Raw genomic sequence first — 27726 nt, 5'->3', positions numbered from 1 at the left:
ATCCTATTTAGTAAATGATACAAAGATAGGCTTGCAAACAGCTTGAATAAATCATATAAAGGACATAAATTATTCTGGTCACACTTTTTAAGGTCCAATCCTCAATATTTACTTACTATTAACGCTTTGCCGCCATTGACGAGTTATCTTGATTATCCACTAGACCAGAGGTCCCCAACCACCGGGTGGCGACCCAGTACTGGGTCGTGGACAAGTTGCCACCGGGTCGCAAGAACGTCCCGAAAAAAAATTGTATAATAGCCACGTAATAGCTTAATCGGGTATTTAGTACTTTAAGAGCCGACTTCAAATAACATCAATCATTTCCACTTTTGAACAGAGCCGCGGTCTCTCTCTTTTTCTCCGCCTCTCTCTCTCTACCAGCGTATCAGCGATCACATTGCTGTCATTAGAGTTTGAGCATACAGTACTTCTAAAACATAATCGATCAAAGAATTGCGGAGGTATGACTTTATGAATCATTTGCAAATGTACGTCGCAATGATGACATATGCGGAGACGTTCAACTGTGTGGCAGCGCAAATGACTGAAAAGTAATTATATTATTCTTCTTTAAAACAACTTCAGAATTATCCATCGATCGTAGCGCATGATAAATAAACTATTAGGCTAATAATATTTTAATGGCTACACTTTTAACGTAGGTTTGAAAGGAACCTAAACTTGTCAATCATCATTAATCATGGTAAACGTGAGTCTTCGTGCCTCTGCGCCCAGCCGCAATTCTTCTGGCATCTCTCCTCCTTCACTGCATTTTCTTCTCTTCTGTTTCATGGAATTGGGTCTCGAGCCCGACCAAGATTCGAGCTGCCTGCGAGAACAGCAAGCCAAGTTCGTTTAGGTTCCATTAATTATTAAGACTAAATGGGCAGGCAAACTAGTAAAAACAATGAAAGTAAAAAACAATCCGCCAAAATATGGTTTTACACGTCTATAGAAAATATGCTATAACCTAAATAAAGCAATTATTAATTTTCCTAATGCATGGTTGTTATCTTTACTTCCGTACATTTTCAGGAGGATTTTCAGCACGTTTGAACAGCAACTCAGCGACCCAACCCCCCCCCCCCATCTCACTCCCAGGTCCGCGAATTTTTTTTTTAAGCTGAAACCGGTACGTGGTGAAAAAAAGGTTGGGGACCCCTGCACTAGACGCACTTACCCAATTTATGAAAAAAAAAACTGAAGCCAAAATGTTATTTACTAATTTTTAACTCTGTGTATGTTTTGATAATTGTTCTGAATCTGATGTCCAACAAAATGTAATCACAAAAATGCATTAAAGAAAATTATTAAAGAAAAATACCCATATTTAAGAGTTTATAAGCACATGGCTCTACAGTGCGAGTATTTCACTCGCATTTGCGGCTAAAAATAGTTATGTGCGAACTTGTAAAATAATTTAGGAGCACAGTGCGTGACTGATGGGCTGTTCTCAATACACTGAACAACAGTGCGATGAAGCGAAGCATACCATTGACTTCACATGGAAAACATGCAAGAGGACGGGTCGTGATGTGAACATAACATGATGTGTTATAACATTTCAAAGAGCAAGCAAACATAAAATCTTTTTGTTCTTGACAGGGCACATACAAACAAAATGATCTCCACAGCATTCATTTTCTAATAAAAACATTTGTTTATGTCTTGAGTGTCACGGTGGGAAACACAGAATAAGGAAAACTAAAGGAAGAACCCAAACGCAAGGATACAAAAATATAACTATGAATTTATTTATAACAGAAAAACCCACGAGGGGGTAAAACAGATGATAACCAAAACACGGGAACAAAACAGGAACTGGAAACAGAGCACACGGAAGACATGGAACTCTGAACATTCAACAACGCACGCGCACAACACAGAGAACGCGAGGGCATTATAAAGACAGCACATCAATGGGGAACAGGTGAACATAATTAATCACGTAAGACACGAATACATAAGGGAGTAGGGTAAAAGTGACAAGACACTATTGTGTTTACGTGGGAACACGTGTGTTTTCACATCATGTATGTGTGACACGTGTTCCCACGTAAACACAATGCTGCCATAGCCTTGCCCTCTAACATCCGACCTGGATAATAACCAAGGTCAGGCAAGACCATGACAGCCACAAAACACTGGGAACACGTGGAAGCCACACATACTATATGACTCCACATGTTCCCACACAGAACATAGTACTGTTATGGTCTTGCCAAATACACTCAGACCTGAGTCTATTACGAAAGGTCTGGCAAGCCCATGACATTGAGTGTATGCATAGATTAGAGGCAGAAACCAATCTGTGCTTATTTGGTCTTAAAGAGACAGTAACCTCAATTAACCTACTTAAGTCTGTGTCATTAATGTTAATCAAACAACCCAAGACAAGAGAAAATTACTTCTGTAGCTCTAAAAAGTAATAAATATATTTAATTTATACAATGAAGACAGTGTTATGATTCATTTGATACGATTTCTGTAACTAATGCTAATTTAGACCTTACTTAATGTGCAACTTTGTACTTTTTTTATAAATGTTTGTAATTTCTTTAAGATTTTCACCACCCAGGTGTTCATTCTTTATAAGTTCTTTTGAAGTAGGTTAAAAATAACATTTGGATATTAAACAGGTAGTTCACCCAATATAGAAAATTCTGTCATTTATTACTCTCCATTATGTCGTTCTAAATCCGTAAGACTTTAACTCATCTTTGGAACACAAACGAAGAATGTTTTGATGAAATTGAGAGATTTCTTTCCCTCCATGGACACCCTACACAACTACCACTTTGATGTTTTGAATAACGTTCATAAACTATTCATAAACATAAACTATTCTAATCCATATAAATTGAGCAGTTTAATCAACTTCTTTCACTGTGCTCCTATATTTCTTTGTGTGCTCCTACATTTTTTCATTTAGGAGCACATGTACTCCGTGGGAAAAATGTTAGCCCTGAAGCAGAGAAAAAAGATAGGATGAAACGTTTCTCCCCATTTTGTTCGTTTATTGTTTGTTTAAAAGCAGAGGGTCTGTTCTTTTCAAAAAATGGCTGGCTGGGAATGAGTTAACTACTATTGCCTTAATATACTCCTAATTACTGCTTATTAATACATAGTAAAGTAGTTTTTAAGTTTAAGTATTGGTAGGAATTGTGTAGGAATACGGATGTAGAATAAGGTTTTGCAGAATCAGCCATTAATATGTGCTTTTTAAGTAATAAACAGCCAATATCTCAGTAATATTAATAGTAATAACCAACCAGTTAAAAGTGAGAATTGTAAACTACACTAGAGTGTTACCATTATTCTTATTAACTCACCAAAGTATTTAAAGTGAGAAGGATACATAAAAACATGCATTTTAACCTTAGACTTTGTTAAATCCACTATTGTATTATATACATATAATTGTTCTACAGTCCATACGCAGTACTGTATTTAGTAAAATTACATCAGAGGTGTAATTAAATTACTGGAAAAATAAGAATAATCCTTACTTTATTTTTTCAAGTAAAAGTAATTACAGTAAGTAATTGTTTAGTAACTAGTTACACCCAACACTGTATATGGTATCAAACTGGCCACTTGATGTAATTGGATAGAGGAAGTTGTGTAAGAATTAAAAGTAAAGGCATGCAAGGAACATATTTCAGCCAGTAACGAGATAAGTGTATATACTTCAGACCCTCCGAGCAAATCTTGCTTTCCTCCTCCAGATGGGAGACTCCATCACTGCATTACATTACATTACATTACACGAAAGAGTATTTGAGCACTCATGATAATGAAATGAGCACGGATTCATCCCAGCGCTCTAGCTGTCATGAGCTATCTTTCTGTATTTACTTCAGGTCCAATTGTTAACCGAAGAGCAGGTGTGCAAGGAAATTGAAATGATACTTATGAGACTATACAGATACAGGCAACATTCACGATATACGGACGCAGGCAGGTTTGCATTCTAGCTAGACAACAAACACATACAAGCACAAATACACACGGTAAGCATATGTCAAGCATACATATAATTTTAGGACATATATTCTTATTGCATTTATAATTCGTGCTTATTATAGATATTATTTTTCAAGACAATTACTGACTTTTTAAACGCCTTCCCATTTCTTTCTCTCTTCCAAACACACACACCACATCATGAACCAACAAATCCCCAACAGACCATTACACCGACATGTCACTATTATTTTAAAATAACAATAACAGGAGCACACTGACCTTTCCCAAGGACTAAGGACAGTGAGCAGTGCCCATCCACATACCCTCCCCCTTTCCAGAGTAATGGGTAAAAAACACCATCATTTCAAACCAACTACCAGCCCTCTGCAGCACTAACCAAATCCAGACCATTACAGCCTCACATCAGGACAAGATAAATAACAGTTCTTGAAAACAAGTCAAATGTCAGCATTATAAATATTCACAATTTAAGAGTCGAGAATTATAGCTAGTGTAAAGCATTTACACCTTCATTACACAATGCCTCTTCTGTGACCTGAACAGTTATTTATAAGGTGTGACTATGTTTGTTGCTCACTTCGGAAGTGGAAGTGCTACTAATTATGAATTATGAAGACATTAAAAACGAATGCTTAGTCATTTAAGTACTTGTTTAAGGGTACATTATTCATAATCTCTGTAATGTATTAATCTGACTTCCGGCGTGGAGAGATGATGCACATTATGGCAGCATTTGCTGTATTTTATTCAATTCATTAGAATGCTTGACTCTGATTGGCCAGTCACAACATTTGCAGGTTTGTTATGAACAACCACTCAATAACACACGGTAACCCGGATGCTGCAAATCATTTTGACAGGTACAGTTTAATATTACACAAAATGTAATATAAATATGTCTTTAATAACATATATGACATTATATTTACAAATTATTAAGCCAAATAGTGTGTTTGTGACATTTGTAAGCCTTGTCTGACATTGTAAACTCCTTGCGGAAGGTGTCCATTCCTTAAAAATAAGCAAAAAAATATTTCAAATCAATATTTTATTCTTCTTACCTTACTTATGAGGTAAATAGTTGTGTAATAACAAGCGGGATAATGTACAGGCGGCCAGTTGTTAAACTGTCAGGGCTTAATGTATGTCTGCCTATTATCCTTTATGTAACAAAGGCGCCTTCTAGATTTGATTTAATTAAGCCAATGCTAGTCTTTTAAGGTTTGCTTTGAACTGTTGATGTAATGATAGTAACCTTACAGCAATACACAAGCAATTAAAAGTTAAAGAGAAGCACATAAATGCATGTCAGTCTTTACTGCATGATTATCAGATTTAAATAACATATAATGACTGTAACAAAATAGCCATACAGTTTCATTTATAGTAACTTGGTTCATTTTTAACTGTAGAAGGCTTATTAAAGCAGACACGTACAGGGGATGGTTTACAATTTTTCTTGTTAATAGTGTTGTTTGAGTAATATAACAACATAACAGAGGCAGGTCTAATAGACTGCATTTGCAAGGCAACGTCTAATGCACACATCCTTTATTTACAAATATCCATAGGCGAATATTCTTCACAAAGCACAAGGTCATTTAGATGTGTCTGTATTAATGAGTTCACAGTCTCAAACTATGCAGAGAACAAAGCAGAAATATAAGTTTAAGAAATATAAACTTGTATATGTTTTTTTTTATATAAGTTTAAAGAGCAACTATTATCCGATTCACGATTCTACATTTCCTTTGGTGTGTAAATATGTGTTAGTACATGTTAATGATATGCAAAAGGTACAAATCCCAAATGAAACAATGACGAAAGCTATTGTTTCCAATGAAAATCTATTTTACAACAAACACACGGATTGTAGGCAACAGTTCTGTTGATGTGGACATGACGGTCATTATCATAATTCCTCCCGCTTCTGACCCACACCCCGTAAATAGCCTATAATACTATTCGGACGGGATTAGTTTTACATAGAGAGGTGGGATAAAACAATTTTTATCAGAGCTTCTCAGTAATTTTAGCCCTGTCCGAATGCTCCATGTCAGTAATCATTACGGACAATGTCAGTAAAGATTACTGCGACTTTTGCCTTCTACAAAAAGGTCTGGAGAAATTACCTCAGGTAATACTAATCCCGTGCGAATAGACCAGCTGTCGCTATAGAGGTAAATTTCGTCATTTCCTGTAATATTTTTTCTTAAATATTGAAGTGCTTAAAGAGCCATTAACGAAACAAGGCAGTGTCGAGTTCCTGTTGTTTGTCTTGCATGATTTTAATGTTTTAGTAATCCTTACCTTACCAATCTGTTACGTCCTGTTTAAGCCGCGCTGGTAAAGCATTTTCTGGATCAGATTCGGCTCGTATTGATAAGGTAGTAAAGACGATATTAATTCCTGTCGGTATTGCTTATGAGCTAATCTTCAAAACATGGTAAGCAGCGTCACATTTCCGGCTGACGTCAGAGGTATTTAGGCCAATCACAATGTACAGATTATCTGACCAATTAGGCAAACAGCGCTTTCAGATCGACAAGTTCAAAATCAAAGCATTTGAGGAAGGCAGGGATATCTGGAGCAAAAAAAATGTACAGTATGCGGAAAATAATGTGTTTTTTGAACCATAAACCACGCAAACCCATTGTATCATACCAAATACACAAAATAACGTTGTTTTTTAGCAATGAAAAAGATGCTCTTTAAAGGGGCCATGGCACAAGACTTTTTTAAGATGTCAAATAAATCTTTGGTGTCCCCAGAGCACATATGTGAAGTTTTAGCTCAAAACACCATATAAATAATTTATTATAGCATGTTTAAATTGCCACTTTGTAGAAGTGTGCAAAAATGTGGCGTTTTGGGTGTGTCCTTTAAAATGCAAATGAGCTGATGAAATTCAAACACTGATCACAATGATGGTGGTTTGTTGAAATTAAAACTCAATTGTGCTTTTCTCTGCACTAAATGGCATTGCTGTGGTTGGATAGTGCAGTTTAAGGGGTGGTATTATTATAATAAGAGCTCCTTATGACATCATAAGGAGAGCCAAATTTCAACGACCTATTTTTTCATGTGTTTTTAGAGAATGATTTACCAAAACTAAGTTACTGGGTTGATCTTTTTAACATTTTCTAGGTTGATAGAAGCACTGGGGACCCAATCATAGCACTTAAACATGGAAAAGGTCAGAATTTCATGCCGTGGCCCCTTTAATAAATATAAAAACATTTTTCCTGTCCCACACTATTATTAGCAGATGTATTTTTTCATTGACTGTGATAATTGTCCTAAAGCAAACCTCTCAGATGTAACGTCACGGCACACTGCAACCTTTTTTAGAGAAAGATCAATCAACGGTAGTTCACTGTTAATCTAAATGTTATTTAATTCTTTCTGAAGTAATTTACTGAGACAGATCACTTCTCTCTACATGTTTGCCAGAGGAAGAACAGACGTACGCAGCGAACAGTAGAGTTACAGTGAGTGATTTGTCAATATTCATTCATGTAGTTATTAATTACGGCTACACATTGTAGTCACAGGTTAACACTCGGCTTGATCGCCATGTTCATCTGTGGTTAGGGGTCTCTTTTGAAGCATGCCACAGACCACACCAGTCATTACACTAATGATATGAATGATTATTCAGTAATATAATCCGGGCATTGATGACAAAAGACAGCCAATGGCATCACCCACCTCTTTCTCGCCACAGATATTACTGATGATGGAGTTGGAAGCCGGGCTGGCAGAGGGACCCAGGACCGCCACCACTCCTTTGGACATGATCTGGCACACTGTCAACAGGCAAGAAAAAGACCAACCGTCATTTATTACAGACGAGTAGTGATAACGCGAGACGTAAACTTGCCAAGAACATTGCCGTGTGCCTTTTTATTTGGGGAAAAAAACCTGGGGCCGGATTCACGAAAACATTAAGACAAAAAATAAGAAAGTTCTTAAGATAAATTATAAGAAGTGCGTAAGAATGTTCCTAAGTGCAATTCTCAAACATTTCTTAAGAAGTTCTCAATTTTTTTCTTAAGAATATCTTAAATTTGTGTCTTAAGAATAAAATGACACACTTTTAAATGAATTAAGATACCCTGCTAATGAGGTAACAATACACGTATCCATTAATCTTTTGACTACCTTGCGATCATTAACGCGATACAAACGAGTGATGCATCAACAGGATGTTATTCGCTGTTTTAACAGAGGTCAGCTTGTATTAAGGCGGTGCGGTGTGTAAATATAATTCCATAATGTCTCAATCGGTTCGTCATGCGGGTCGAGCGCTCTGGGTGTGCGTGCTTCACTCTCCGTGCCCACGGCTTCGTCTCCCGCGCTCACGCGCCAAGAGACGGACGCGGAGGGTGAAGCGTGCCCGCGGTTTCGGAGCCCTCGACTTTCATGATGGAGCGATTACCGGTTCGCCTCCCGCTTAGAGCGACTTTTAGCTGTTAAGTAATTTCACAATAAATTTAGGCTACTACGGAGGAAGTTAAATGTTTGCTAATATTATCACTAATACTTATTTGTGTTTCATATACTGAGTAGCCATTAAACTTCATAATATGAGTGTGGAATTCCTCTTTAAACTAATCTATGTGAAGTAAACTGATTAAATTGCCATTTCAGACTACAAAATACAACTTGTCATATTTAAAACAATCACATTAACTCATAAAACATCTTACATTTTGAGATTTAAGACTACTGTAAGGTTATCCTAACTTTAAGATGTTATTTAAGACAGTTTATTTTTCGAGAATTGGAATTCTTCTTAAGTTTATTCTTAAGAACATACTTAAGGAAAAAAATAAGAACTTTCTTAAGAAGCTTTTTTGAGAATACAAAATATTCTTAACTTTTTTCTTAAGCTTTAATTTAAGATAAAAATGGCAGTTAAGAAGATTTTTCTTCTTAAGAATGTTTCGTGAATCCGGCCCCTGAACACAGTGTCTCGAAAGCAGTGATGTGTTTTAAAGGGACAGATCGTGTAATAATGAAAAATCATTATTTATTTATTTGCTGTCAGAAAAAATGGTCATAAAATGGTCTCAAGCTGTCACTAGGGGAGTACCCTTTGAAAGGAACAAAAGGTGTCAAAAAGGGTCAATTTTGTACCTTTGTACACTACAGTACACATAATACAATATTGTACCTTTATGGATCTATTGTGTACCTTTAAAGGTACAGTTAACTGTTTTTTTCCCCTACAATGTGCCTTAAGGTACAAAATAGGTCATCAGGTCAACCCAAAAGGTACAACATTTCAATGTGTTGTATACCCATAAATCTATGAGTGTACTCCCCCAGTGACAGAAAGGTTCTTTGGACCTTTTATGTACTTTTTTTGACAGTGTAATATCTGCCCTTCAGGTATGTATACATCTGATACCTCTGACGTACTAATATGAACTCTTAAAGGTGCAAAGGGTGTACTTTTTGAAAGGGTAACAACCCAGTGAAAGCTAGGGACCGTTTCTTCTAAGAGTATTGTCCTTTCAAACCCATTTTTGTCAGATGGTCAGAGAGTCCTGCTTAAAACCCAAAGGTCGCTGGATCGAGTCGCACGGCTGGGTGAGATGCATTGAGAAAGGCTCTTGGGTTAAAGGATTACTCCATTTTCTTAAAAAAAATCCATTTTTTGAGGAGAACATTCAAGGATTTTTCTAATTTTAATGGACTTTAATGGACCCCAACACTTAACGCTTAACTCAACACTTAACAGTTTTTTTCAAAGGAGTTTCAAAGGACTCGATCCCAAACGAGGCATAAGGGTCTTACCTAGTGAAACGATTGTCATTTTTGACAAGAAAAAAAAATGCACTTTTAAACCACAACTTCATGTCTATCTCCGGTCCTGTGACGTGCCAGCGCAACCTCATGTAATTGCGTAATGCCGTGGAAAGGTCACGTGTTACATATATGAAACGCACCTTTGCGGAACATTTAAACAATAAACTGACACAAAGACAATAATTAGTATCATTCCACATACAACAACATCGGAACGGTCCTCTTTCTCCACACTTGTAAACTGGGGCGTAGTTTCGCATACATCATCCGTGACCTCTTGACGTGATGACGTATTGCGTGAGGTCGCGCTGGCGCATCACAGGACTGGAGATAGATGAGAAGTTTTGGTTTAAAAGTGAAGAGTTTCGTTGCAAAACGAGATAACCACCGTTTTTTTAATTGTTCAGAAATCTCGTTTTTTGGTTGTGCATTCCAATTAATTTCAATGCAACTGCAGTTGGTTTGTTTTGATTTAAACCTTCATAACTTAAAAAATACAGCTAAGTAGCACCATAAAACAAAATAATAACATGATAACATAATAATAAACATGTTTTGTCAAAAATGTTAAAAAATGGATTTATTTCGTTTTGCAACTAAACTCTTCAAATGCATATTTTTAATTTCTTGTCAAAGGTGACAATCGTTTCGCTAGATAAGATGCCTCGTTTGAAATCGTTTTGAGTCCTTTGAAACTCCTTTGAAAAAACTGTTAACTGTTGAGTTAAGTGTTAAGTGTTGGGGTCCATTAAAGTCCATTAAAATGAGAAAAATCCTGGAATGTTTTCCTTAAAAAAACATAATTTCTTCTTGACTGAACAAATAAAGACATCAACATTTAGGATGACATGGTGGTGAATAAATTATCTGGATTTTTTTTTTAAAGAAAATTGACAAATACTTTAACAAGCATCCAGATAACAGGTTCATCACACACTGCTGATTTCATAAGACTTCTATAGTACTTATTTCATACTGTGTACTTTATAAAGCTAAAAGTTTAAAAGTGATTTTATAGTGTGCTTTTGGAGCCATGGTCACGATGAAGTGCTGTTGTGTGACAATGCTTGCGTGAAGATACTTCAATATAAGGGAATATACTGTAGTGTAAATAACAGCAGGATTTTTATTCTCAAACCCGTATGATGTTTTCTAAACCATATGTGTACTACTTTACATATTTGTTGAACGCTGAAGTGTGTACTTTCTGCACCACCGGCATCACCAAACCAAATTGAAAAAAAATATGATTGTTTTCAAACATGGCTCCCCGCAAACTGTTTGCTCAAACAAACAGAGCAATGTAAAGTGCAACACTTTACCAGCTGTTTACACTTTTTGGGGTAATCATACCACAATTTGCTTACTTACAGTTGTCTCTGCGCATTAAGATGGGAGAGAAGTATTCTAACAGAAAAACAATCAAACACTTCAGCTTTAAACTATAATACTCAAAATATTTCAGGAGAATAAGAGTAAATACAATAATCATACTGCAACCAATCAGAATCTTAGAAATGTTATTAATCTGGGCTCTTACTCAAAATTATGTTTCATTATTAACTGACCTTTTAAGATATATTTAAGAACAGATTTTTTGTTTTTGCACACAAAAGTTTAATACATGAATTTATAATCTGTCTTTGTTTTAATTAGGATTGTGTGTGCAGTGTAGTGAGACAGTTGTTGCTTCTTTAACAGCTGGAGCAAGAGGGAATTCTGGAGAAAACAGGACTTTAACTACGTCCCAAATGACATATAATATGCACTTAAAGGGGTAGTTCACCTAAAAATGAAAATTCTGTCATCATTTACTAATCCTTATGTTGTTACAAACCTGTATAAATGTATTTGTTCTGCTGAACACAAAGGAAGATATTTGTAATAAGGCAGGAAATGGAAGCACCACTGACTCCATAGTAGAAGAAAATACTACTATGGAAGTCAAAGGTGCTCAAAAACGGTTTGGTTACAAATATCGCTCAAAATATCTTCCTTTGTGTTCAGCAGAACAAAGAAAAAGCATGTGATCAAAAGATGATTGGCTGAATTGTTGCACTTAGAACATGTACACTCTCAGAAATAAAGGTCCAAAAGTTGTCACTGGGGCAGTACCCTTTCAAAAAGATACACCTTTGTACCCAAAGAGTGCATATTAGTACTTTGAACTGCCAAAATGTACCTTTAAAGGTACATATTTGTACCTAAATGGTACATATACGAACGTTTTTAAAAGGGTACTGCCCCAGTGACAGCTTCGTACCTTTATTTTTGACAGTGTATAAAACTTCCATTAAAAGGTCATGAAACCCTGCAGTGTTTTCACACCTCTGATTTGAAGGATTTCAATGTAAATATACACATACACTTGTGAGATGGATGGCGATGCTGAGAGCAGCAGTTACAGCTATATGACCGCTCCTAAAACTGAAAGAGTAATGTTGACGATAAAATCTTGCATAACCATCAGAATACACAGGCATAAAGGATATTTAATAACCTCGCTTACATATTTGTGATGTTAAAAACAAGCTGGCAAAACCAAGGTGACATAACCTTTGCTGATAGAGAGAAGTGCTGCGCATTTGGCTCTTAACAATGGTACAGCTACTTAAATGCGTTTTTTGTGTTATTATGTCAGAGACACTCATAAGAACTACAATAAAATGTATCCTATAGTGGTTCATTTGCAAAATGACAGCTGGTAGCATCTCCGAAAATGTGCTGTTGGGTTTTAATGCCTCTTCTACACTCTAAAAACAAACGGTGCTATATAGCACCAAAAGTGGTTCTTTGCTCGTAATCATAGAAGAACCGTTTTTAGTGCCATATAGCACCGGTGAAGCACCGGTGAAGCACCCGTGCAGAACCACACAGTGCCATGCAGAACCAAATGTGGTGCTATAGTGGTTCCACATGGCCCCTATATGGTTCTACACAGGTGCTTCACCGGTTCTTCACCGATGCTATATGGCACTAAAAACGGTTCTTCTATGATTACGATTCAAATCAACAGTTTTGGTTCTATATAGCACCGTTTGTTTTTTTAGAGTGTATATTGATGATGGGATAATCCATGGGATGGTTGAGTTTTTAACCCTTTTTAACACAGTTTGTAAAACTTTGGTTAGCTTAGTCCAGTTTTAAAAGCAATCTACATATATGGATTTGAAAGAAGCTCTTATCAAAGTGCCTAACAATGCATTCAATCTTTACATTTGCCACGAATTGAAACCATGACTTCTATGTTGTCAAGTCATGTTTTGATTTAAAACTATTTCTATAATTTTAGCTGATATTAATTTCTATAATCTATTTTTTTCACAATTTTGCATAGCAGCTTCATGGTAAATATTTGTTAGTACGGGCAGTAGACAGACAGTATAAGGAAACTTATAAAATATATGATGTAAGATGTACATTAGTGATATACTAACTGTGACAAAAAATATCTGGAGGTTTGTATTCGGACTGTTATACTGTATTCATTGTGCTTTTAAACAAGTATGTGTGTCAAATTCTTCATAAGATGTATAATAAGTCAAATAATTGTCTGTAGGATTTTAATGGGAATGCAATCATCTACTAAATATGCTCCAGAAACAATGCATTGGTCATAAGGCATGTATCCATTATCCAAATGTACCCTCACGTCGGTCGTGTGATCACTTCAATGACCATTTAGAGTCAATACATTGGACATTAATGAGGAGAGGCGTATCTGTAGAAGGATGTTACCGTAAAAATTGAGTAAGCATCATAGATTGTGGCTGGATTCAATACACTTTCATTCCTTTCATATCGCATCAGATCACACACATTAGCATGCAAACCACACACAGTGTGGAATGTGAGAGGATGCACGCTTCAGTGATTTCAGAAGGGAGTATACTGTAGCAGGGCAGGTAACGTTCGGCTGTGTGACATTTCTCCCTTCCTGTTCCTGCCACTGATCCATTCCTAATTCAATTTCTGAATAATGCAAGCTATTACAATGCTAAATTAGAGCAAACATGCTTAATATCCCTCTGTGAGCAACTCAATATATTTTTTCTCCCCAACTCTATTTGATTTTTGGATTCGGAGGGACGTGATGTTAAATTTAGGGCTTCACAGAGATACGCAAGCTGTTTGATTGGCAACTTTCACTTGTTACCTGCTGACTATGAGATGAAAACTGGACTCTAAAAACACTTAAAAAATGTCATATCTGGAATTCAAAATCTATTAAGATCTAAATTAACATTTAAAAGTCAAAAACAGTTGTAATTGATAATAAACAATGTAAAGTTTTTGCAGATTACTAATAAAATAAGCACATTTGCAATGTAAACCACTTTTAGTTTTGGTCAGATTTCTTTGATTTGACACACAACATGCACCAGATTATGTGATGTTCACGGCAGCTTAAGTGTTGTAAATTCAACAAAATTGGGACATGTGAAATGCACTGTCAAAAATAAAGGTACAAAGCTGTCAATGGGGCAGTACCCATTAAAAAGGTCCTATTATGTATCATTTACGTACAAATATGTATCTTTGAACTGCCAATATGTACCTTTGAAGTACTAATATGCCCTCTTTGGGTACAAATGTGTACCTTTTTGAAGGGGTACTGTCCCAGTGACAACTTTTGTACCTTTACTTCTGAGAGTGTGCAGGAAATTGTAACTGAAAATTGAAATCTGTAATTAATGTTAAGTTTTAATTTAAATTACACTCAAATTGTTTTACATGACTATATAATTTGTTAAGAACAAAAAATCACATTGACTGTTGAACTTCACTGTATCTGTACAATTTTAATAAAAAAGGCAACATATAATAAAATCCAGATGAATGCTGATTAAAAATTAATTGAGGTAAAATAAATGCCTGACAAAATCTTCCTTTTGCCCTTTTTAATGTGTTCATTTGTTCATGGAGTATTAACTGGTCATTGAGAGTGGCTCCATTATAACCTATGAAACAAAAATTGTTTAACTATCCGTGCTTAAATACTTTTTGACTCTAAAGACATCAAAATATGACAGCCCATTTTATTTTCTGACTGAAAAGCTGCTAATTTAATTGTCACTAAATAATAGCTCCTTTATACAACAAAAATATTTTTAACTAGAAATAGACATATGGAAGAAAAGAATCAATTCACATTTACTCCAAACACAGCAGGCAAACACTCTCAGAAATAAAGGTACAGAAGTCATTGAGGTGGTACCCTTTCAAAAGGTACATATTTGTACCTAAAGAGTGCATATCAGTGCCTCAAAGGTACGTACTGGTACCAAATGTATACATATGTGCCATTAATGCATATTAGGATTTTTGTTAAAGGATTAGTCAATTTTCTTTAAAAAAAATCCAGATAATTTACTCACCACCAAGTCATCCATAATGTTGATGTCTTTCTTTGTTCAGTCGAGAAGAAATTAGGTTTTTTGAGGAAAACATTCCAGGATTTTTCTCATTTTAATGGACTTTAATGGACCCCAACACTTAACAGTTTTAATGCAGTTTAAAATTGCTGTTTCAAAGGACTCTAAACAATCTCAAACGAGGCATAAGGGTCTTATATAGCGAAACGATTGTCATTTTTGACAAGAAAATTTTAAAAATATGCACTTTTAAACCACTACTTCTCGTTTTCCTCTGGTCCTGTGACGCGCCAGCACTACCTCACGTAATACGTCACCACGTCAAGAGGTCATGGACGACGTATCGAAACTACGCAGCAGTGTTTACAAGTGTGGAGAAAGAGGACCGTTCCCACGTTGTATGTTGAATGATAATGTCTTTGTGTCAGTTTATTCTTCAAAATGGTCCGCAAATGTGCGTTTCATATATGTCTCGCGTGACCTTTCCACGGCATTACCCAATTACGTGAGGACACGCTGGCGAGAAGTTGTGGTTTAAAAATTAATATTTTTTATTTTTCTTGCCAAAAATGACAATCGTTTCGCTAGATAAGACCCTTATGCCTCGTTTGAGATCGTTCAGAGTCCTTTGAAACTGCAATTTTAAACTGCATTAAAACTGTTAATTGTTGGTGTCCATTAAAGGTGCCCTTCCTCTGGCGTTTTTATTGTTTTAGACTGTTGTCTGAGGTCTACTCATGATGTTTGCATGATTTTTACTCCAAAAACATCAAAAGCAATAAGTAATAGGCTATTTTGTACCCTGGTTTTGAGGCTGGTTAGAGAAGTGATCCGTTTTAATGGGCGGGCTGCATTGACGACTTGGAAGTAAACACCCACTGCTATTATTGGATAACAGTTTTTCGTTCAAACTAACTTTCAATTTAATCTCATGTGTAATCAGTTTAATGTTAAGTGAGTGTCTTAAGACACAGTGTCTTTCTTACACACGCATATTTTATCATAAACCCCTTGGACACACACACGTGTGTCTTTTATCGTAAACCCAAGCACAAAAACACACACACAAACACACACACACACACCCACACACACTCTCACACGTGTCTTTTATCGTAAACCCTTTCGATGCGCGTGTAGCAGCGCACGCACGCACACACACACACACACACACACACACGTCTTTTACACAAACCCTTTCGACACACGTGTAACGAACGCACAAACACACACATCTTTTATCACATTCGATGCGTGTGCATCATGAATTCGCGTGAATCGCGTCCCTCTAAAGAGAACTCATAGTGACACAAAGTACTAAAGTATTTTACTCGCACACACGCGTACGTGTCTTTTATCATAAACCCTTTCAAAGTGTGTGCAGCATGAATTCGCGTCCCTCGGAAGAGAAAACACCGGCCACTACAGTGACACATAGTACTAAAGTGCATTACTCACATAAGCTGCGCCATTCTGTCCGGATCCGCTTTTTAATCGCAGTCTCTCTTCAAATCCAGCGTTATTCTGAACATCCAAATATGTAGCAACTGTTATGATTCCCTCGTTTAATAGGAATGATGTCTCTCGACGAAAAACAATGGCCGATTACGGTACGGTTGACGTTTAGCCATCCTTGCTGTAACTTGATATGAAAACTAACTCAACTACACGTAATATGTGGGCGCGGGCTCAAGTTGACGAGCTCATGAATATTAATGACCTCGATCAGTTCCACGTCACACTGATAAGAGTTTCAAACTGACCTGATTTCTCCGCTTATTTCTTTTCAGTGGCTAGAGCTGACAGAGGAGGCGGAAGTTAATTTTCACATTCACGACACAATACAAACACACATGGACCTAACACATATCAAAAAATACAAGTAAAAACGGTTTTATGTGGAAGGGCCTCTTTAAAGTCCATTAAAATGAGAAAAATCCTGGAATGTTGTCCTCAAAAAACATAATTTCTTCTCGACTGAACAAAGAAAGACATCAACATTTTGGATGACATGGTGGTGAATAAATTATCTGGATTTTTTAAAGAAAATTGACTAATCCTTTAAGGGTACTGCCCCAGTGATAGCTTTTGTCTATGCATGTCCACTGAAAAACAAATCTTACTTCTATTGTTTGAAGACATTCTTAAATTTTTTGATAGAAATCACACCAGTGGCTGGAATAATGAACATCAATGTCAGATGGAAGTTGTAAACTTTTTATCTTACACTTCTTAAAAAGAAAACTCTTTTACAAAAAATAGGTAGTACTCAGGCTGAAATTGCAAATATACAAAAAGTTTGAATGTAGTTTATCATTGTTTCAAAAAATTGGGTCAATATTGTGTGAAAGGAATCCCATGTTCTATTATCCTACTATTGGCCTCTACCTGTGAATCATTTTAAATGTGTCAACCCATGCATAGCCCATTAAAAAGGTAAGGCTAAAGTAAAACTGGATAAAAAAGAGAGTACCAAACAACTGTCTGCATCTGCAGCCTGTATACTTACAATATATTATATTCTTAGTAGATTAAAGTAAACAGATTTAAATTCACTGTATTACATTTATTTAAACTACATTACTAATCAAGCAAATCAGTTTTCAACACAGTAGCTACGTAACCAAGTAATCCGTTTGTAATCGTATTGGTGGCTTGATCGAATTGAAAAGCCTTCATAAGACCTTAATCAATATGATTGAGGTTGATCAGATGTAAATTTCGATTGTATTGAAAGGGGTGGTGTAGTCCGATCTGTGATCCGATCATTAGGAGAAAAGTATGCACAAGTATAGGTGCAAAAATACCTTGTTCACATGCGCAGAAGAATTGTGCTCAAGTTAACGTCTTATATGTACCTTATATTTACGTATCACATGATTCTCGTCACAGAAACATTTTACAGGGTTCATGTTTCATAACATTACATAAAGGAATAAAATAGCGTTGTGCCTTTCAAAACAGGTGTTTTCATTGCCTATAACTAAAAACTTCTTAAGAAACTTTCTCTAACTCAACTTTTTTTGTAGATTTATCCAGAGATAAAGCGTAAACTCAACGAGAGATGCTGTGCGCAGGGTAGTGTTGCCAAGTCCTCTGCTTTTTGCGAAGTTCAGATTTGGGCTACTTTTAAACTGTCTCCACAAGTTGATTTTTCTTCCTGCGGGTTAATAATGAAAGGATTTGGTTCATTAGTTATTGGTCTTTGAATAGTCATTGGGGTGCTTCTGGGCTAGTTTTGAATGTCCATTGGTTTTGATACGCGAATCTGGCAACCCTGGCTGTGCGCTTGTGCAGACGTTTGATTGACAGAATTTTGTGCATGTATACACAGCTAATGTAAATTATTCTAAAACTAGGAAGCTATGTATTACTAAAAAAAAAAACTAAATTTATATTAAACATCCTATTCAAAAGTTTACATACTGTATGCTTCTCTCTGTTGAATGTATTAAGAATCAAGCATACGTACATGTATTATTGAGGTAATACTACATAAAAACAAAATGCAATTTTCATTATCCCTCTTATTATTTTTTGTTAACATCCTGCAAGGCACTTGTAAAGATATGACCCCATTTGTATATCCACATTTGGGGTAATTATTTATTCAACACTTACTGGTCTCTCCTGTCTCGTATTCACTGTCTCTTAGCAGCTCAAAGATGTCCACCTCCAGTTTGCCTGTGGTGGAGCGGTTGCTGGAACGGTTAATGCTGTCTTTTGCCAGAGTGATGGCCAATCGTTCCCCGCGGCTACACTCCATTGGGTCATCAAGAATGGCAGCTGGGACACAGAAAAAAAGACAGAAAATCAGAGAGAAAGACAGAGAGACCAATAAATTTAAAGAATTTTATGCGCAGCATATTTTGACAAATAGATCTGTTGTGACAGAGACTAAGAAGCCTGCAGGTAGCCAGAGGATATATTCGAAACAAGGAATCATGGGAGTGCACACATGATTGTTTCTTTGTGCCAACAAAAAAGCACATTCACAGCTTCACCTACAGTAGATAAAAAATATAAAGTTTCTTACTACCTGTGCAAGCGCCCCATATACAGTAGATGTTATGATTACAAAGCATATAGGATCTGTTTTTACTTGCCACACTATTGCACTGGGAATAGACGATATATTTGCCCTATTTTTACAGTCGTGATTGCTGCTTGATACTGTTAATGTTTGACTGTACCTCCACCTACTTTCTTCATATCAGTGTTCAATTTGCTACAAATATGACAAGTCTGCGGTAAGTTGATTCAAGGCTTAGTGACAATATCTGACTATGCCTGTATTTGACAGTCTGGCCTACAGGGATATTAAAATCTATGTAAAGCAAATAACATTTACTTGGGAAACCTTGTTATAGCACCAGAATGTTTGCCATGAGTGAAGCTGGATCATGTTTGTCATAGTTTTAATGTTAGAAGTACATTTCTATGTATTCTGTAAAACCTGTGTAAAGAAATCTTTATATTACACTATGTTTAGACACTGACAGATCATATCACGAAAAGAGATAGAGGTGAGCAATCTGTCACTTTTTGTTTTAATGTATATCACAGTATTTTAAAACAAGAACAGCGTTTTTCTGTTTCTTGTAAGTATGGAGCATTGAAATAGTTTTATATGTGACCCTGCCTGTGAAAACCCATCTAAAGTCATTTTTGTGATTTACTGTTTTCTATATAAAACCATCCTACATAATGTAAAAAGTATTTTATGAAATATAACCTTGATATCTTTACTGTATATATTTAATATTGACTAAGTAAGGTCATGTCAAAGATTGAAATCAATAATAAATCCAATTTTGATGCTATACGAGCAGTAGTTTCTGCTTAGATTCTGCTAAATAGAGTAAAATGGTATTTTTTACATCTCAGAGCCACAACTGTGCATAATCACGAATATGTTTTCACACAACTTCTCAAACCTGTCAGAAAACATTATGGTAGCAGAGTATATATGTTTATTTCATGTTATAAATAATGTACTAGTAAGCATAGCACAGCCCACTCAATGATAAAGACTATAAAATCATCATTAAATAATAAATATAATACGTAAGACATAAATGGAACTGCTGTGATTTAGACAGCTTTAATGACAAACAATTTAATTCAAATAAGACAGAAACAGACACAACAGTCATCCTAATAAAAAAACAATCGACAGAAGACTTCCATAAATATCCTGAAGTTTGTTTAGTAATGGTAAATGAAGATCTGTGGTGTGTTGTAAATGAGATTAAATATATTTGCTCATGGAGAGCTCTGGCAGCAGTTGGCCAAACACTGAAATTTTAATGTGCGTTTGGGTTAAAGCAATTACGTTTCGATATACAGAGGTTTAATTTGTGCTAATGCACTCTGCAGAAAACAAATTTCTGTCTAACAGAGGTGATTTAAAAAAAAACGTAATTATAAATTAACGTACTATGTTACAGTACATTTGGGGAAAGGCCACGTTCATTACAGACTTTCCCCCATTGGTAATACCTGGAAATATATTACAATGTGTATTTGCATAAAAAAAAAATTTCAACTACAAAAAAGAGCAATTTTTTGTAAGCTTGTAAATTTTGTTTTGTCTTGGCCGGCTATACTAAATACTCTGGGTATGTTCCAATGGCATCGCAGGATATTTATCCACTTGCAATCCATAACCTCCTCTCATTCATCACCATTGCCATCATTGGTTAAAACATAAAATTGTGCATTACTTTTGAAGTAATTGAAGTTAAAGTCAAACTGGCATTACTCGTATTTGACAGCTCAAATTATCAATCTTTATTATAAGCTTACCACTGTGAATAAGGGTAAAGAGACGGTTACATATTCCAAATTGTAAGGATTATATGAACCACAAACAGAACGAGTGTATGTCAATAAATCACAAAAATACCTGGCATTCATTGCACACCAATGTGTAAAATAAACATGGTACAGTAACTCAATTCACAAGGAATAGTTACTGGGCAATTGTGCATGATGTATTGCCAGGGTTTCCCCATGCTGCCTTGCGCGCAAATGTATTCACGGTGCAAGTCTAGCATGGACCAATTTTGCCCCTGAAATAGGAAACCAATCACAGAACGAGGAGGGGGCAGTAAGTCGATGACGATGTCTATGTGACACACTGAAGCAGTTTTGTCCAACACGGCAGCAGACGCGAAGTTACTTTTCAATGCAGCCTTAGATAGTGTTCGAAGTAGTTTTGAACGCAAGTTTATTTAAAAAAAAAGAGAAACTTTTGGCATTAAACAATTTCATATCCAAGAAGGATGTTTGGACATGGCAAGCCATGATAACCACAGAGTTTTATAGGACCAACCTGCTAGGCATTGTCGTCTACAAAGTACAATTAACATATAAATGGTAAGTGGTATTTATTATTATACAACAGTTCTTTCTGGTTCTCGAATCTGATTGGCTAAGAGGCGTGCAATATTCTACTGATAACAGCACAGTAACCGCTTCACCTTTCGTATCATTCCGCCACCTCGTGAATGGAGGTCCTCTAAACAGGCTCATCTCTGAATGGAAAAACTGCAGTCACACACAACCGCGCTGTTTTGAATCACTCTCCGTGTGTCTCATTAGTTCACTAGCTCGTAAATCAGTCTGTGAATCCCCAATCGGAAGTTATTATTCCGTCAAGGATCAGCGCTCTTGGATGTTACGTTAAAGTTAACGGGAGTAATGTCTTGTCACATCGTGTGGACGATTAACACTTGGAAAGAGGAATGTAAACACTCATTTTTTAATCAGAACGCGAAAACACCGTGGAACTGCAGGTAAGCACCGCAGCTTTTAAATGTGGACATTGATCATTTATTTAATCGCGACGTGACTATTAAAACATGTTATGAGAATATCGCCACTGGTATATTTATAAGCAGCATGCAAAAACATCTCTCTGACACTTATAAAAAACTGTTTTATATAGTACTGACAAGAACGAAGTCTAATAATAACCGAGTGCTCGTATCGCGTTAAGATGAAATGGTAAACCAATAGTAACATTATAGAAGTATAGTTTTATTAACTTTTACCTCGCGCCAAAACAATAACAACACAAAAGACAGTAAATATGACTAAGAAAACAAGTAATAGTTTCATCATGACACCAAATACTGCTGATTTGATCAAATTTTTGACCATCAGGCCAACATGGGAGCCAGGGAATCCCTGTCAGAGATGTAGCCCAGAGAGGGCGGTGTTCAGCCGGGTGAGTGAACACTGACGTCCGCTCATGCTTTGGTTCTCATACGTACCGAATCTCACTTAGCAAACGTTCAAACAGGCGCTATCTTTACTAATCGACTGCAGATTTAAATATAATACATATATATTCTCGACTGAACTAATCTTAAAACTACACTTTGTGACCAAGAAATTGTAATATTTAAAAACGGCGAATCCGTCCATTGAGTTAATATGAGATTCAAAGCAGCCGAAAGTGTTACCTGTCATTCTGGCAGCCCTCAAATCCGTGGCGGAAGAAGTAGTTCTCAAACAAAGAGGCGTTTAAAATTACTCCGTTGTTGTTTTCTAGTTTTCGTTTTTCTAACGTGTGCCGTCGAACTGTTGTATAAAAGCAATATCGCTCTCGGAGTCGTGTGATATAGCTCTATATCATCACGGTTGTGATTGCCTCTGGCCTAATCACAGCCGTGATGATATAGAGCTATATCACACTCCTACTCGAGCGATATTGCTTAAATATCATATTGTCATTATGCTTGTACTGTGGTTGTCACAGTGCCACTAAGTTGTGTTCCTTTTCAATATCAATATACAGCTACTGGTTTAGTTGCATAGCTTTCAGCTGTGTGCACACGTAACGATAAAAGCTGTTTACGTTTGAATTTATGTCGCTCTACATACATCATCTGGTATAATTGAAACGATTGGCTATGAGCTACTTACAGACTTGATAGATTTGATAGACATTCGTGGTGCCCCATAAACGACCCTGGGCATTCGTAAACCACGCCTCAAATACGAGAAAATTAGCATGTGATTCCCAGACCTCGCTACGGTTTAGGGTTAGATTTGGTGTTTGCGTTAGGATATCACTTTTAGTTATTGGTTTATACTATTTTTTAGAATTTATTTTTTATATTTTCAGATTTTTAAACTATTTTTTGTCGCCTGGCTTCACGGTTAGTGTTGGGTTTGGGTAAGGATGTCATTTATGTAATTTTAACCATAAACGGAAGCAACAATGCTAAGAAAATTGGACAAAACAGTTCAGTAACCAATACGTGACAACACGTAAACAGAAATACGTGATATGGTCACGTAAAAACGCAGAAAAACATTGTCACAGAAAAGAATCAAAAATTGACGTGACTATAGGTACGTAATTTCGTGATACTGGGTTAAATCGTGCTGTCTAATCAGGATCTTGATATGCCACAACTGTGAGGTGAATAGATCTCTGCAAAGTGCTCACTAACACAGACAATGTGAACAATATTTAAGAGAAATATGTCTTTTATGTACACAAAAAAAGTCTTATGCTACGTACACACCAAATGCGGGGCATCGGGTTAATCGCTCTAGATTAGGGATTTAACATTTAAATTTTTAGCTGGAGTTGAATCATTTCAACTTGGGCAGAGGACGCATTTGAGGCAAATAGCGCGGGTTGTTTCAAGGCAAACGCGGCGCCCATATCACGTCATTCGCATTGCCCCACGCAAGAAAGGCAGAAGAAATTCAAACTGAGCAAAATTCACCTTTAAATCTTGCACCAAAAAAGAAACACTGGCTCTCTGTGCTAAGCCCCGATGTATTCACTCTCAATACATGGCCAGAAATGTAGATGTCAATGCAACCAAATGGAATTGCAGGTGCTAAACAGAATCCTTGCACAGGGTAAAATTATTAGAAGAGAAGATCTGTTTTGGGGCAATGACATATTGAAGGCACTGCCGTAAGAGAGTCAAAGCAATGGTGGAGGAGGACTTTGCTGCAGTACACCCTCTATTCAATCTTCCGGTCTTGGCTCGGCTGCTGACCCTTTTAGAGAAATCAATGGCGAGCAGCGCCGCATTCCAGAGCACAAGTTCTGCAATGTGTGATGTGCATGGGAACCAGAGCGGACTATGCTGGGTCTTAATGCATCTTCATGCTATACTGTACCAGAAATGCAGGTCTCATTGCACTGCTGTTGTCATTAGACTGTCCCTATGTCCATATAATCGCATACTGTGGCAGTACATACTGAATTAGATGAAGTGCTTACTTATCAACCTTTAATTCAGTTGTATGTGTGGGTGCAATATGCAGCCACTATGCTTGCCAAGTCATTTTAAGTCTAGGTGATTTTGAACACACGGTCAAGTGTTTGATTTTTGTGTATGTTTGGCCTTTAGTTGGTAGGTAAGTGAATGACACATGGTTGTTCACGCTGGTTGTGCGTAATGATAAAAATACTTGTTAAAATACTAGTTAAAATGAGTCACAGGGCTCATCATTCTGAAATGGCTCACTTAGGCTACTCACTAAATTATCTGAAGTGGTTACTAAATTAACATGGCTCACTCATTTATTGAAGTCAAAACTATTGGTCATATCAGAAATAAACCAAAAACCCGTTCTGAAGTCATGCAGCGACTGGATTTATAAAGAATTGAAATAAAAAAATTCTGTAGAAATTACAGTATTACTGGCAGCTGTTTGCCGGTAACTTACTGTAGATTTAAAATTATTAATTATTACATTTGTTATTTACTGGCAACAGTTTGTTTAAAGTTGAATGAAAGTCTTTGTTTATACATAATAAAACTAAAATAACAGCCTCATGCAAAGCATTCTGGGAACCAAAATCTGAAAAAAAAAACTGAAAAAGGTTGATGAGGATTTCTGGTTCCCAGAATGCTTTGCATGAGGCTGTTATTTTATAGTTTTATTCTGTAAAGACAAAGACTTGATCATGTTTAATGTTTATTTAACTTTGAACACCATTGCCATTAAATAACATACATTTAAATTTACAGTAAGTTACTGGCAAACAGCGGCATAATATTTTACAATGTTTATATGCACTCTGTACTTCTTGCTGTTGTTTTTGTGCACTCTGTCCCCAAATGTTAGCACCATTACTCCAATTACCTACCAATTAACCTGCATCGCTTGCTAAACACAATGTATACTGCAGTTAACTCTGAAACAAATCATTTGACATTACAGTTCATAAAGGTTTAAAGCATCTCCCGGAGGTTTTCAGTACTACAGCGTCAATACAGTAAAGCTACTAAAGTCTTAACATTACACTGCCAGACTTGGCTAACAGTACGCCAAACAGGCTAGCCGTGGAAGACAGGAAGTGATCACTCACAGGGGTCGCCCACTGTACTACAAACGCCTATTATAAAAGCACCATCACCCACTTAATCAGAGTGAATGAATGCATATAAAACGGGCTGTTGGATCACCTTTAAGTGCCGTAACGCTGTTTGATCCAAATGAGCCTTGCAATACATCAAAGTACAGTGCGGGATCTATACTGTATGTCGCGTTTGTGTAACATCACTGATTATTAATGAGCAAACTGTCCACAATAATGACAGGAGACAGATTTACTGTAATAGCATTAAAGCGCATGTTTTGAGGTCCTTTAAGAGCTTTTGCAGCATGAAAGAGATTGATGTGGCTATAGGAGGTATTGCATTCAGTTATTAAGACTTTAAGTATAAAGGTAGCATGAGAAGTACCTGTAACTGTGCTGTAGCCTGTCTTTTAACTAGCATGGCCAGGCTTGTTTACCATTTTGCATACATCCTATTAGCTAGCATGCGAAAATTCACACTAGTCTAAGCTTGACTTTTCGGGGAAAGCACCGTGAATGCATTTTAAGACTCTCGATCTGATTTGATCTTGGCTTTTATGGCAGCAGCAGCACACAAGACCAAGATATGTTTGTCATTTAAAAGCAAAGATTTACGGTGCGAGATTGAGATGCATTATCACAGGGCTTAGCTTATCTTTGCAATGTCCGTCTGGGCGCAAAACCTTCTTAAAGCCAAACAACTCAGCAACCGCAGCTTACACTGGGTATCTCCACATCAGATTCGAACTACTAGATTTGCTCTTCGCTTCGTCCCAGGGAAATTGACAGAGGATCTAACTACAGCAAAGTAAAGACCCTGAGAGATCAGCGCTATAAGCCAACATTACGTGATTTGAAAATGAGTCTCTTATTATGCTTTCGAAGGTTGTTTGACTTTATTTTTGACTGGCCTTTTACCATTCTCATTCATTTGAATACTGGTTATTACTAGGGGTGTGACAAGATATCGCCGTAGCAAAATGTCACAAGATGTCTGGTTGAGGTGTAAAAGCATTATATCAGCTTATACAATGGTTAGTTCCAATCCTCGATTCTGATTGGTCAATAGCTGTGCTTTATTCACAATAAAACGCGGCTATGACCGCTTCACCCAACAGTTCTATTTATCACTGCGCCCTTACTGTAGCAACACCCTTAGCAACCACAGCAGGTTTGTTGTTTTTAATTGAGCTTTAATGCATATTACACATTGAAACGTTGTCGTTCATGGTCAGGGACTATTTTTTTCTAGCGGAAGGAATGCTTTTATTGATTTAAGTTGCACTAACACATTTTTAAAAGCAATAAGGTGCTCGAGGCAAGTGCTGTATCGTGAATAAGTAACGGCTGAAGGGCGTTGTTATGCACGGCGCGAAGCACAGCTTCTTTTACCTTATTGCTTACATAAAGCTGAGATTGTGGCAAAACCTTTTACAGTGCATGGATTATATTATTCTGTCTTTTACTGCGGGTGCTTTTTGTTTAGGTTTCCAATTATGTTCGTATGGGAACTCATATAAAGTCTGAGGCGCATTTGTTATGTATCTGTCTTGTGTTTTATAGTTTATGTCTTTTATTTTGTATCTTTTTTGCAGCTCTTCGACCTCAGGCGCAGTAATATGGATGGATGTTTGAGCGAAAGGGGGAGTGGTCAGGAGTGATGATTTTACTGCGCCCGGGGTCGAAGTGCTGCAAACTAAGTGCTCTTCCGCCATACAATATAGTTCTCATTTTTAATCCTCTTAAAAAATCGCCACGTTTTATTTTGTGTCACCATACTTACTCGTGTAACTCCTCATGTAACAGTCTTTAAATAGGGAAAACATGGAAGTGTTTGGTGGCTTCTAAATTCATCCCTGTTTGGATCCTAAGGAATGAATGGGGCTAGGCTAAATGCTAACACATTCACGACTCACTGTACAAAGATTAAATGCACGCATTGAAAAAAGATAGGTATTTATTAATTATTGTAAGTTGAGGTAAGAACATAGTAAAATATTGAAAAACGGTGGTGGTTTTCCTATAGTGAAAGTCCTAAAAAATTCCAAAATTATATGATCTCAGTTGAATAAAAGATATTATGCTGTGTCTCATCTTGTCCCATGGAGTAAGTGTCTCGTCACACCCCTAGTTATTAACATTCCACCTCTCCGTCCTTTATATGAAAGATCAGAAAGATCTGATTTGAATTAAGTT

At 36.6% G+C, this 27726-nt stretch overlaps 1 protein-coding gene across 3 annotated transcripts in view; it reads right to left on the bottom strand.

The window, feature by feature from the left end:
* The window catches only part of grik4 (glutamate receptor, ionotropic, kainate 4), a 548585-nt gene that overhangs the window by 178685 nt on the left and 342174 nt on the right, over positions 1-27726 (bottom strand). For all 3 annotated transcript variants that reach the window (XM_055196455.2, XM_055196452.2, XM_055196453.2), the window contains exons 4-5: positions 18807-18971; positions 7705-7802 (exon numbers count right to left, since the gene is read on the bottom strand). In XM_055196455.2, coding sequence (XP_055052430.1) covers positions 7705-7802; positions 18807-18971 — 263 coding nt within the window. The remainder of the gene's footprint in view (positions 1-7704; positions 7803-18806; positions 18972-27726) is intronic.

Source organism: Misgurnus anguillicaudatus, chromosome 24 (assembly GCF_027580225.2).
Source record: "Misgurnus anguillicaudatus chromosome 24, ASM2758022v2, whole genome shotgun sequence".
NCBI classification, from domain to species: domain Eukaryota; kingdom Metazoa; phylum Chordata; class Actinopteri; order Cypriniformes; family Cobitidae; genus Misgurnus; species Misgurnus anguillicaudatus.
Note: the sequence above shows the minus strand (reverse complement) of the source record. Positions and strands in the feature narration are given on the sequence as shown.